Consider the following 14274-nt stretch of genomic DNA (forward strand, 5'->3'; position numbering starts at 1 on the left):
AAGTTCTTTTGAGTCATTTCTTTAATAGCATCGAAATGTAAATGACCTAACCTCGTGTGCCATAACCATGCTAAATCTTCCATGTTTGAGAGTAGGCAGATTGGCCTTCCAATCTTCAATTTTACTTTGTACAGCCTGTTCTTCATTCTCTTGACTCGCATCGGTAACTTTCTATGTCCGAGGCTCAATATGTTTCTTTTCAGACTTGGAATGTAGTATACTTGATAAACAATCTTCTGTTCTTGATTCAGACATTCCAGTAGTATTGAGCGTATGCTTTTAATTTCTACGTGCGACCCGTTACTGAAACGTACTTGCCTCATCACCTTTTCATCTAATTCTCTGAAGTGACTTCGCACACTTGTCATGTGGTTGATTGCTCTGTTGTCTAAGTACCATAGACTTTCATCCTCTGTGGCGTACCTTGTTGGTTCTATGCGTTTTTCGTTTAACATAACATTTTCTTGAACAACGTTTTCTTTTTGTATTGTCATTAGCAATACTGGTGCTTCGTCTTCCTCGATGAGATTTGAGTGTTCTTTTACAACATCTTTCTTGGGACAGTCTTTCTTAAAGTGTCCAAACTTCTGACACTTGAAGCACTGGATCTTACTTGGGTCTGTTTGATTCCTTCTAAACTTCCTCCAATTCCTAGAATTTCCACCTCTAGGTCTGTTTGAATATCCTTCGTTCTTAGTGCTTTGCTTGTCTTTATTATCTCGCCAATTTCCACGTGGTTGGTTGAACCTGCCACGCCCGCGGTTTCCGAACTGTCATCCTCTGCCTGAGTTGTTGTCATGATGTGCAAACATCAATCTATCTTGGCTATCTCATGGGCTTCCTTTCTTCAACCTTAGCCTTTCCTCGTAAGTCTTTAACCTCCCGGCTGCTTCTTCTAGCGTCATTGTGTCTAGATCAGAGTATTGTTCCATGGAGGCGACAATCTGAGTAAACTTATCTGGCACGGCATTTAGGAGTTTGTGTACCAGAGTCGGTTGACTCAGTGTTGTCCCTAATTCACTTGCCCATGTAACAACACTATTTATCTTTGCGGTGAAAGAGTCCACAGTGTCATCTTCTTTCATTTGCATTAACTCGAACTCTGGTATTAGTGTATGCCAGCGAGCCTTTGGTACCCGATCAACGCCAACGCGTTTTTTTTTTCAAATTTTCCCAAATTTCCTTTGCAGTCTTGCAACTTGCAATACAACATCTTCCGATATTGCTTGGAACAGATAACCAATTGCCGACTAATCTTTCTTAACATCTGATTGTGTATTTTCTGCCGGTTCAATCGTTTTCCAAAGACCATTCGCTTCCAAAATCGTTTTGATGCGAATTGCCCAAACCGTATAATTTGTCGGTTTCAAGTTTGAACATTGAAATTGGGAAAGAGAACTTCCCTCCTTATGAATTACTATCTGTGGAGTTGGTCCGGTTGTTCCTGACATAATTTCTGACCGAACAATCTTCACCTTTCAATAAACTTTATTTTCCTTGGTTTCACTAATCTTTAATCCTTAACCAGCGATTTCCCGAAACGTGTAATAACCAAACAATCTAATTCGCACTAAACCCCAGAATCAAAACCCTAGATTCCTAACCCCTGGTTCGATAATCTTGAACCAAAAATAAAACTGAACTTGCGAATTGAAAAGAATAATAAAACCTGATCGCGAAAACCCTGTGATTCAATGCGCCTAGAGCCTGATGCTCTGATACCAATTGTTGCTCAGAATGATCTTTGATCTCTAGAACGTCAATGATAAATTAAACTTTCATATAACTTGAATTTGAATACACTGAGTGTTTTTACAATGAGAAATCTATCCCTATTTATAGTGTTCAAAGGGTGCGAGTGTAAAGACGTGTCCTTTCACGAATGGGTGTGTCTCTTGATCTTGTGGATGAGAATTAATATCAAGAGGTGTGTCTATTGGATCTAAAAGCCGTGTCCCTTCCTTCTTTCCTTGCTGTCGTAGACCGAAAAGGTGTGTCCAAGGAGACACATTGGTTCCTTTAGTGAGTCAGTTACTAACTTCTGATTTGTCATATTTGGTCCCCGAACTTCATAACTACCTTAAACTACTTTATACTAAATACTATTTAACCCTTGTACTTGGATGTATATGATTAGTGTTTCATTGTAAATGTCATAAACAAATTTCTTTTACAAAGTTTGCCACACTAAAATTTTTGTACATAATAAATTAGGATATTAATTTCTCACTGAATCAGGTCTTGAGTGAAAAAGGAACTCCAAAACTCGGGTTCCAATACCTCATTAGGTAGGATTTCAAATCTTGTGAAAGCAAGAGTAGACATAACAACCTTTTACAAGCATAGAGACAATAAATAGTTAATATTACAAGACTTGCAATGTTCGAAAAGTTAAAGCAATTAGCAAGAAGCAAGTCTGACCTGAGTTAAACCCATACAAGAAGCAAATTTGATGTGAGCAAGAAGCAATTACCAAGAAGAAAAGTTGAAAGCTTTAACCCCCATTAAACCTTGCATACGATGCTAAAATGTAGTCGACTTTGAACTCTCTAGAGCCTAGGATCGAACCGCTTTCAGATCTGCTTCCATATGTTTCCACCTTCCAAATCTGATAAGACACTGAATCACGAAGATCGAACCTAAGCACCATCTGAACGATGCTAAAATCTAGTGGACTTTGAACTCTTCGGAACCCTTTTTACCGCCGCTCAAGACTTCTAGCAACTATGAAGACCAAGATGATGACAGCAACAACCCAACCCATTGCCTAGTTTTGTTCATCGTCAAGGACGCTCTTCATCTGCTTGTTTGATTTAGAAAAAGAGAAAAGAAAGATGGTTTTGAGATCTTTTTTTTTGAACGGTCAACTAAATCAGCGGATAAGCATCCTGAGATGCCTTCAATCGAGCAAACCTCCTCCATAACGATCAGAGTTTGATGCATACCCAAGCCATCAGTTCCGAGGAAAACCCGCCCGCCCAAAGGCCCATTGAAGTAAAACCCAGTTTGGCTCAGTTTCCAACTGGCGACTTCCAGAGAGGCGTAGTTCTAAACTTCATTGCCAGCACCAATGTTCTTCAAAGTGATGTTAGTGGGAGTTGAACTTGGGACCTCAAGAAGAAAAACCAAATGATTAACCACAAGACCAACTTGTCAAGACAAATGGTTTTGAGATCTGATTTATGAAAAGAGAAGAGAGAAAATAGAGGTGACATGGGGATTAAAATACCAAATTACTCTTTTGATTTAAATTTGATTGTGATAATGTGTCAGATTAGTATTGGCTAAAGGGAGTTCTCAGGTTCTTGCATCTGGATAGGGTGTTGTGTGTAACTTGATTTTTGAATTGAGTCGAATTAAAAATCATAAATTTGTATTTGATTACTAGACTTAAATCCAAACATTTAAAATCTGAATTTGAACCTTGATAATTGAATTCGAATTAAATCGAAACTTTTGGAATCCAAATCAAATTCTGAACACCCCTACGTAAAAGTCCACTACAAGAAATACTTACTATTAGCGATGACCTAGAGCAATAGCGGTGACAAGCAATGAAGTCGCCCCTACTGCTTCATGTCGTCGTTATTAGCGTCGTTGCTAATATTCGATCCGTGTGAAGCTGAAAAGGCATTGATCTTGGCCCTTGATGAGAGGATGATCCAGTGGCTTGGGTTCTTCCAGACGCAAAAAAACACACTCTTCATTTTAAACCTATCTTCTTCATCACATATTTCATCTTCTCTAATCTTCAATTACACACCAACAAGCTCAACCACAGCCCATGAAGATGCCACAACCGTGAAGTTACCACCACCGTGAAGCTACCGCCATCGGACCACCACCACTGTCAAGCTCCACCACCACCACTGGACTGCCACCGTCAAGCTCCACCACTACACCAGACTGCCACCGTCAAGCTCCACCACTACCACAAGACCGACATCGTGAAGCTCCACCACCACCACCGGACCACCACCATTAGCCCTGTCACTTCACCACCACTGTCAAGCTGCAACACCACCAATGTCAAGCTCCGTCTCCGGCCACTATCTCCTTTTTACCTCTTGTAAATCATGTAGTGTTTATTATAGAAATCATATTATGTAAATCTGATTTTAATGAGAAAAAAATAGTGTTTTGCTTCAGTTTTCGAGTTCAAACATGTTTGCTAACATATTAATGGTCTTTTGTTGGTTTGAAAGTTGATTAAGCCATCTCCAGTGAAGTTCCAGGCGAAGCTCCGGCCAAAGCATTACCGGTGACAAAAAGGGCAATAGCGGCCGATCTATACCGGCGACTCTTTAGCGGCGACATGTCGCCGCTAATACCAATAGCGGCGACAAAAAGGGCTTTTAGAGGTGACAAGTAGGTGTGCAAACGAGCCGAGTTACTCGAGCTCGGCTCGAAAAAAGCTCGAACGAGCCGAACTTAAACGAGCTCGAGCTCGAGCCCGAGCCTAAAAACAAGCTCATTTAGTAAATGAGCCCGAGCCCCAAAGTTTCGCTTATCGAGCTCGAGCCGGCTCGCGAGCCTAAACGAGCTTTCTGTTTATATATTTTTTATTAATATATTAAACATATATTTATATAATAATTACCCTTTATATAAATATAAAAAAATAACTACATTATATGTATAATAATAATAATTAATATAAATTAATTAATAAATACTAAACGGGTCGAGCCCGAGCCGAGCTCGAGCTTGAAAAATTACCTTCGAGCCGAAATCGAGCTTTAGAAATAAAGCTCGAATCGAGCCGAGCTCGAGCTTTCATATGTTAAACGAGCTCGAGCCTGATCGAGCTCGAACTCGGCTCGTTTGCACCCCTAGTGACAAGTGGCGCCGCTAAATGTACCCATTTTTTGTAGTGGTCCTTTCTAATTTATAGACAAAGCATTTGAGCTATTAGTCTATTAACACGAGATTAATGCTTACATCTTCAAGCACATTGTCAATCAATAAAGTGCACAAGGTAAGAACACAATCAAAGAACAATTTTGAATTAAAAATCTTGCATATTGATATTGCACTAAAGACCTGTTTTAACTTCAACATAAACAATCAGGCCAGACAGTGACTTGGGAGTATTATAATATAGAACAAACTAATTATGTCATGGTCTTCTTTTTCTTCTTTTTTAATCTCACATGATTCATGCATTATATAATTTAGCCAGACTAGACTTTACTACACGTTTATAAAAGGAAACAAACTCTTATTGCTTTAACCTCACCCTCACCAACTACAACTACAATGGAAGCTGCCTCATGTCCCTGCAGCCTCCCTCTACTACCTCTCAACACGAAAACAATCACCGGTAAAACAAGAATGGCGGTTGCATTCCGCATTGCGGCCATGTCCCCGTCGGCTGCAACCTCGATCTCTTCTAAAAACACCATTGGTGTTGTTGCATCTCCACCGCAGACATTGCTGCAGTTCTCTCCAGATTCGCTGCAGTATGAACAAGGCAAGGTTGGAGCGGTACCAGACGGTGGTGTATCGGAGTCTTCGGTTGGTGCAATGGAGTACTTGACAAGAATATTGAAGTCAAGGGTTTATGACGTGGCGGTGGAATCTCCGCTGCAACACGCAGTGAAGCTGTCGGCGAGGTTGGGCGTCAATCTATGGTTGAAGAGGGAGGATGTTCAGCCGGTAAGCGCTTGCTAGTAGATTAATTTTACGGCTTGAACTAGATCAGGAGTGAAAACGGGCCGAGCTGATCTTTAGTAGCTCGGTTTTACTCATTTTCGCTCCAAAACTTGAATAACCACTCAAACCAAGCGATTTAGTATAAAATGATACATAAGATATAATATAGTGTGAGGTTTATTGGGAATACTAAAAAAATAAGGAACCGGGAATAACACATTTAACATATTAAATATATCTTAAAATTTCAAGTTAACATGTTAAAAATCAATTCATTACTTTAGATTATTTAATCTATATTAGTTTAACTATCAAAACCAATGTGAAAACAAAAGTCTTCTTCCGTTTCTACATGCAATACATTATATATATATATATATATATATTTTTTTTTGGCCTAGTTTTTCTCTTATAGTTTGTTGTTATTTGATTAAATTAAGAACTTAGCTTTCTGTAACTTGTATTTTAATTTGTTTGATTTTTTCTGTTTATATTTTATTACCTCGTAATATTTTAGTTAAACTGATTTTTAAATTCTGGAAACAAACAAGATGAAGGTAATGATTGTTAGGTAAACTTTGTTTGCGACAGTTTTTAAATAGACATATACTCGTGCCTTATATCATTATAAAGGAAAGAACACACCTTAACTTATATATCAATAATAAAATATTCAGAGTAACATGCATACAATTGCGAATATCTCAGACTAAATCTTTTCAGCATTACATTTATTATGCGAATATGTTGGAAAGGATATCTTGAAGACCCACCACAGAAATAATAATAATAATAATAATAATAATAATAATAATAATAATAATAATAATAATAATAATAATAATAATAATAATAATAATAATAATAATAATAATAATAATAATAATAATAATAATGGTAGAGGATCCTGTAAAAAGTGCTCAAAGTGTGAGAAGTGTATTATAACACTATATATAATACTATATAACACCGTATAACAATACGTAACACCATATAATACCATATAACACTATGCAACACTATATAACATTATATAACAAATATAACACTACAGTTTGTCTGATAGCATGTCTATGATAGATATATAGTGTTATATTTGTTATATAATGTTATATAGTGTTACATAGTGTTTATATGATATTATATGGTGTTACATATTGTTATATGGTGTTACATAGTATTATATATAGTGTCATAATACACTTCTCACACTTTAGACCCTTTTTGCACTATCCTTACCCTAATAATAATAATAATAATAATAATAATAATAATAATAATAATAATAATAATAATAATAATAATAATAATAATAATATTAATATTAATAATAATAATAATAATCATAATAATAATCATAATAATAATAGTAATAATAAATTTAATTGATATAATTAAAATTTAATTACTCTAAAATTATATAAACATAACTTATCACATACATAATAGGATAAATTCATTTTTGCATGTATTTTCTATTCATCGTGATATTATCTATGACTATATATGAAATGCATAAGGATAAATTGTAAGTACTCAGATGAATGCAATCTAGTTTCGAAGAATACCCCAATCATGATTATAAATATTTATGATGAACATGATTGTAATTTGGATATATAAAATTTAAATATCTTATATTCGAGGTGGTTGCAGGTTTTCTCTTTCAAACTTCGTGGAGCATATAACATGATGTCAAAACTCCCAAAGGAACAACTAGCACAAGGTGTCATATGCTCTTCTGCCGGCAATCATGCTCAAGGAGTTGCGTTAGCAGCCAAGACATTAGGTTGCGATGCGGTGATTGTTATGCCAGTAACTACACCTCGTATCAAGGTTTAACTTTATATCATGTCATGTTACATATGCATACACATGTTACATGACCGTGTGTGATCACTCTTTTATCATAACCATTTGTTTAATTAGTGGGAGTCGGTTAAGAGATTGGGTGCAACCGTTGTTCTTGAGGGTGACTCGTATGATGAAGCACAAGCATATGCCAAGAAAAGGGGTGCGAAGGAGAATCGCACTTTCATTCCCCCTTTTGATCACCCTGATGTAATCTCGGGTCAAGGAACTGTCGGGATGGAGATTGTGCGCCAAATGCAAGATCCCATTCATGCCATATTTGTGCCAGTGGGTGGTGGTGGCTTGATAGCTGGTATCGCGGCCTATGTTAAGAGGGTTTTACCCGAGGTGTGTTTTCCATTTGCAATATACTTTAGATCTTGCGTTATGACATGCCCAAAACACCCAAAAACGTACATCTGATATACCACGTCTAAAAAAACACACATCCTTCAAAAACAACAAAAAGCATCCCCAATAACAAGACCGAAAACATTCCCACTTACATTTTACATTATTTTTGGTTACCGATATTATTATTTTGTAAAAAAGAATATTTACATATTTCTCGGCCCCACCCCTAGTCCCACGTCTCACCGCGATAAGTGAACATGTGGGTGAACAGTGAGCCAAAACCGTGTCCCACCCAAAGGTGAAGCACGGCTTAGACAACCAATGTGGCCTTTTTGGCAACCAAGGATGCCCCATTGGCGCTGGTGTTATCGTATTATTGTTTTGACTATATACAAGCTTAATAAACATTGGATACTTACCAAAACGTGCATTCACAGGTAAAAATCATTGGAGTAGAGCCCGCTGATGCAAATGCAATGGCTTTGTCATTGCATCTTGGCCAACGAGTTATGCTCGATCAAGTAGGAGGCTTTGCTGATGGTGTTGCGGTGAAGGAGGTTGGGGTCGAAACTTTTCGCTTATGCAGGGAACTGATTGATGGTGTAGTTCTTGTCAGTCGCGATGCTATCAGCGCATCCATAAAAGTAATTCGCTCACTCTCCATTGTCTCATTAGTTTCTTATCATGTTGATCCTGTCTTTTGGGTTAGATTACAAGATAAATTGGCTTTTTAACATAGTCATCACTTATAATCCAAGAAAAAGTCTGGTCATAAGGTGACAATGTGTGTATAGGGAATGTTTGGTGTTTAAATATTGACACTTACTATCCAAAAAACATATTAAAAGTAGTGACCATTCTAGGTGTAGTGACACTATATATTTAACAACTTTAACTATCTACAAGAAAAGCGTCACTACTCATACCACACATATACATGGTTATTACAAAACATTAATTACCGTATAAAAAACAAATCCAAATGCCAATGATCTCTAGATCAAGTGGTGGAGGGCTTGCATTTCTCTTGAGAGATGCAGGTTCGACTCCCACTTGGTGCAGAGTGAGGCACTGGTGGGCAATGATAGGAGACCCAGGGAAACCTGGGTTGGATCCTTGAGCCAAACGGGTTTTACCGGTACTTTCACTGTCGTGCCTACGGACGGGTGGGTTACCGGGTTTTCCCCGGAATTGGTGGTGGACTCGGGTTACTCTCGGAGTACTCCGTTTGTCCAGTGGGTGCCCCGAGAGTGCTCGGGATTGAGTTTGTTGGCCGTTCAAAAAAAAAAAAAAAACAAATCCAAATCGTTTATTCTGCTTATTAATAGTTCATATTTTCAAAATAAAAAAAATTACTTATACATACAAATGTGTTTGTTATGCATATTTAAAACTATTATACTACTATAACCCCCTCTTAATTAAAGTCTTATTTTGTCATAAATTCTTAAAGAGCATAATCTATCCCACATGGGTAAAAGGTATAAACTATGGGTTTAAGTGTTTAACTCACATTTTTTCAAGAAAACTAGTGTCACAGAAAGGTCATAATCTATCCCACACTTTTGTTGCCACTAAGAGCTTCTACAACGGATCCAACATGAATGCGTCCGGAATCCCAAACCAAGCGCATTTCAAACCTTCACCGTTGTGGAGTAGGTCTGAAGCTCAAGTCCGGTTGTCAGGTCCTTGCTTGCGGACTTCAAACTGACCAAGGAGAGGCGGGGCGCGCACACACCCAAACAATATTATATTTATATCTTTTTTCTATAAAAGTGGGTTGTGAGGTGGAGATTTGGTATTGTGGAAAAAATGAAGGTATTCGAGGGATGTTTGAAATCTGGTGTAGCATGCTGAGATGGAAGTTTGTGGAGTTCTGCGTTGTGGAAGCTCTAATCTCTTTAGCACAGTTTATTAATATACTTTTTTTCCCTCATTGTGGCTGTTTTTTGAATTTAACTTTAACTTCCATAAGTCACTAATTAATGACCATTTTTTGTAATTTATCCAATGGTAACATAAATATTGTTTCACTGACCAAAATGGATGCCACAATTGTCATATTCTTATAGTGTAATTTATAATATTTTTGAAGGACATGTTTGAGGAGAAAAGGAGCATATTAGAACCAGCAGGTGCTCTTGCCCTTGCCGGCGCTGAAGCATACTGCCGGTTCTACAACCTTAAGGATGCAAATGTCGTAGCGATAACCAGTGGAGCCAACATGAACTTTGATAGATTGAGAGTGGTAAGTGAGCTCGCAAACGTTGGTAGGCAGCAAGAGGCCGTGCTAGCTACTTTTATGCCCGAGGAGCCCGGAAGCATTAAACAGTTCTGCAATCTTGTAAGTTCAGATGATTTATTTTTTTTTTTTTCATTTTTATTTATGATTTATCGGTATGTGTTACAGGAAATATAGTTGCTAGTAACACTAATGTGATGTTGCGTACAACAATATAGTTGGACCATGTACGTATCAATCCATTTTGTAAATAAACTAAAACCAAACATGGCCCAACTATATTATTGTATGCAATATCCACTACTAGTAGTAGCCTTCCCATAGATATATATGTTAACACAATGACTAACAATAACTTTTTGATAGGTTGGACCGATAAGTATCACCGAGTTCAAGTATAGATTCAATCCTAGCAAAAATCAAGCTCTAATTTTGTACAGGTAAGACCTTAAATATCGCTAACCAATCGTCGTTAGTTTTGGCCGCTAAAATTCGTAGTATTGTTTAAATAAACCATTTGATTTTGTGTTACAGTGTTGGAGTTCATACAAAAACTGAACTTCAAGCCATGATGGAGAGGATGAAGTCATTTCAACTAGAAACTATTGAATTCACAAACAATGACATGGTTAAAGATCATTTACGCCATTTGGTAATCAACTTTTTTTGTTCAATTCGTGACATTTGCAAACTAGTTTTTTTTTCCCATACTACTGACTAAATCAATCACCAGATGGGTGGTCAATCACATGTTGAAAACGAAGTCCTTTGTCGATTTATCTTTCCTGAGAAGCCTATGGCTTTGTTGAAGTTCTTGGACGTTATTAGCCCACGATGGAATATTAGTTTGTTTCATTACCGTTCACAGGTTAGTTGTTTTAAGGTTTAACTAGTGTTTTTAAAGTGATGAATCGGCCGTTTTGCCGGTTCACTGGTCTGATCGAATAAAAAATCTGGATTACATTATAAATATTTTAGAAACTAAACATAAAAATATACAACAATATTAAAATAGAAAATTATATTAATATTTTTTTTATTTGAAATATTAATAAATTATGCTTTAAATAAACAAAGATGAAATTTAAAGGCTTCAACTATTCTCTTATCCATATATTTTATTCTCACACCCGTTTACACTCTATCTCTCTATATATATATATATATTTATGTATACATACAGAGAGATAGAGAGGAGAGAGTAATTGAACCACTGTTAACCGAACCTGTCGGATGGGATTAAATTTTCCTTTATTTATTTTGGTTTCCCTGAATACCGTTTGGTGATCTGTGTCCTAATTTAAATCAATGTTTTAAAAACCGCTTTTTAATCGTATTGGGTTAGGCTTAGAAACGGTTTAACCGATTGTACTAGACGATTCAACCAGTTAACTTAATTAACCCTGTAATTCCATAAAAGTACAATTCCAACTAAAAAAATATCCAAAACTACGTTATTCTATAATTAAAAATCAATGGTTTCAACAAAGTCTTATTAAATAAAGCCTACAATAGGTTTAAGGCATTGGAGTGTTGAATGCATCAAGTTCAATTAGCGTAAAAGATGAAATTTACTATTATCACTATTTTAAACTCAAAATTTTAACATGGGATTAACCAGTATTACCGGATATGTCGGCGGTTTGAATACTATACCGGAACCCAATTCATGCCGACTCAACCATACCGAGATAATAAACGATAGCTGGTTCAATCAGTATTTAAAATATTGATTTAAATTCTGATCCGGTCAGCCAGCATTTCCAGTTTTTGGTTTTAACAAGACCTACATACGCACTTTTGTAATAAAAAGTTTGTTATTAAATATTTGTTTTCATACATGTTTCTGTGTGTATAGGGAGAATCCGGTGCTAACGTACTTGTCGGGATTCAAGTTCCATCTAATGATCTGATCGAGTTTCGCGGTCTTGCCAACGATCTTGGATATGATTATGAAATCGAAAGTGATAACGAAGCATTCAAGCTTTTAATGCATTGACGAAGTTGGGTGACAATAATAAGCACGAACTTGTCATGTTTTACGACAATGACTATTAAGAGTGTCGTGTAATGCCCAAAATAATCCGATGTGATTATTATATTTAAATTTAATAAAAGTTAGAATTTGTTATATTTTATATAATATAAATTTTGTTATATTTTATACTTAAATTCTGGGTGTGAATTGCAAAGGTGAACATTTGGTTGGTGGAGAATGTGAGTTCCTGTTGAACAATGGCGGATCTAGAAAATCTTCGTAGCGGTAACATTTTATAAAAAAAAACGGTAACGAAATAAAAAAAAACGTCAAAAAAAGACAATTTTTTTCTAAAACTTACATTATTGCCGGAGCGACAAGCGGTAGCGGAGGCTAAGGTAGGTCCGCCCCTGCTGTTGGAAAGTTAGTGTAGAAATAAACGATATATATATCAAGGGATCATTTATATAACAGGAACAACTAAAAAAGGGATTCATCCATTTTAACATAAAAAAGAGGTTTATACACCTATTAATCATACTTTGTTTCAAATCTATAGCTATATACTTTATCACTAGAATCCTCAAAAAAATGTAATTTTCTTTGTATTCATGGCTTCTTCGTATCTTTTGACAAAATCAATGAATCTGGTATGAACGCGGTAATGGAGACAGAAAGTCGGTATAAATTTATAAAGATGCAAATCGGCAATTCGTCCAATGACATACGGCACATCTAGCGATTCATGGGATGAATGTCTGAAAAGAAACATAACGGGAAAGTGTGTATTAATTTTGGCAAATGTGTGGTTAAGCCATACAAAAAGAAGTATTTACGAAACCAAGATGGACTGACATTCAAAAATTATATGAAGCGCGCGAAACAAAACATGGCTTCCCCCTAATGCTTGGAAGCATGATATGTATTGGTCATGGCGCAGTTGTCCTAATACATGGCAATGTTAGTCTACGTGAGGTGATCGCGAACATCTCACAGTAATGCCAGAAGTTGTGTCTTCACATGATCTATGGATTTGGCATACTTTCTTTGGTGTTTTTGTTTAAATAATGACTTAAACGTTCTGCATCAATCAGAGATTTTCAACGACATCATAAATCGTTACCGGACCTAATTCTTCGTTATGGTTCAGGAGTGGAGTACAAACTAAATATACCCCGAGTACGCAGCAGTTGTTAAAACTTTCTCATTTCCAGAAAATGAAAAAAAGAAAGAAATTTGTGGCATGCCAAGAATCGGCAAGAAAGGATGTTGAACGGTTATTTGATGTTCTAAAGCAATGATGGCACATTGTATAAAACTCGGCATGCATAGGGATGAGCAAATCGTACCCGGCAACGAAACCGAAATGGTTCCATACCGGTACCAATATGGATACTGAAGCGTACCGTACCGAGCACTTTCGATACCGCTACCAGTTTCCATGTTGGAGATTTTTAAGATCGGTACTTTAATTTCGAAACGGTACCAATATTTCAGGCTGTTTTACTTTGAATATCGTACCGTACAGATCGAACACTTACAGTACCCGTAAGTACCGGTACCCATTTTTGGCGATTTTCGGAATCGATATTTTCGAAAGTGGAGCTAATCACTAGTGATGTAATCAAGCTCAATGACGTGGCGGACAATGATTGGGTGTGGTGAGTGATGGAAAGTGGAGCACCCCTACCCATAAGGATGCAAAACACCCATGCGCATGTGACATGGATGATGGACACAACATGACTCACTCTACACTTTGTACACAAGTCGCTTAAGAGACGGCTTTTTGTTATTGAAAACTTGTCGTGTATTGTGTGTTTGAAAAGTTACTCGGGTTACTAGTGATTATGTCACAGTTGTTATTGATGATGTCACAGTTCTGCGACATAAATTAAACAAGCATTCAAGAAATAACCAACATACCCAAACTATTAAAAAACAGAGATAAAGGGAAAGAAAGAAAACAAAAAGAGTTGCAAAAAAAAACATTAAGAGTCGTAAAACAAAATTAAGAGTTAATTACTGTTTTCGTCCTTGTGGTTTGTCAAAAATCACTATTTCAGTCCATTAGTTTAAAAATTGCGATTTCAGTCCCTGTGGTTTCACTTCCGTAACCATTTCAGTCCACCTCGTAACCATTTCAGTCCCTGTACTTAACAGAATAATGGATTGAAATGGTTACGAAAATGAA

General features: G+C 36.6%; 1 protein-coding gene across 1 annotated transcript; it reads left to right on the forward strand.

Moving 5' to 3' along the window:
* The first annotated feature begins 5244 nt into the window (after nucleotides 1-5244).
* Nucleotides 5245-12266, forward strand: LOC110891316 (threonine dehydratase 1 biosynthetic, chloroplastic). Its single transcript, XM_022139006.2, has 9 exons — nucleotides 5245-5658; nucleotides 7312-7491; nucleotides 7585-7854; nucleotides 8298-8504; nucleotides 9956-10204; nucleotides 10469-10542; nucleotides 10637-10754; nucleotides 10836-10970; nucleotides 11961-12266. Exons 1-9 carry the CDS (start codon nucleotides 5260-5262, stop codon nucleotides 12099-12101), a joined length of 1773 nt encoding a protein of 590 aa, XP_021994698.1. The 5' UTR covers nucleotides 5245-5259; the 3' UTR covers nucleotides 12102-12266.
* Nucleotides 12267-14274: the final 2008 nt, after the last annotated feature.

Source organism: Helianthus annuus, chromosome 11 (genome assembly GCF_002127325.2).
Source record: "Helianthus annuus cultivar XRQ/B chromosome 11, HanXRQr2.0-SUNRISE, whole genome shotgun sequence".
In the NCBI taxonomy this organism is placed as follows: domain Eukaryota; kingdom Viridiplantae; phylum Streptophyta; class Magnoliopsida; order Asterales; family Asteraceae; genus Helianthus; species Helianthus annuus.

Coding starts and splice junctions, on each gene's coding strand:
- LOC110891316 (XM_022139006.2), top strand. CDS start 5,260: ATGGAAGCTGCCTCATGTCCCTGCAGCCTCCCTCTACTACCTCTCAAC. Junction 7,492..7,584: donor TAACTACACCTCGTATCAAG/GTTTAACTTTAT, acceptor TTGTTTAATTAG/TGGGAGTCGGTTAAGAGATT. Junction 7,855..8,297: donor TTAAGAGGGTTTTACCCGAG/GTGTGTTTTCCA, acceptor GTGCATTCACAG/GTAAAAATCATTGGAGTAGA.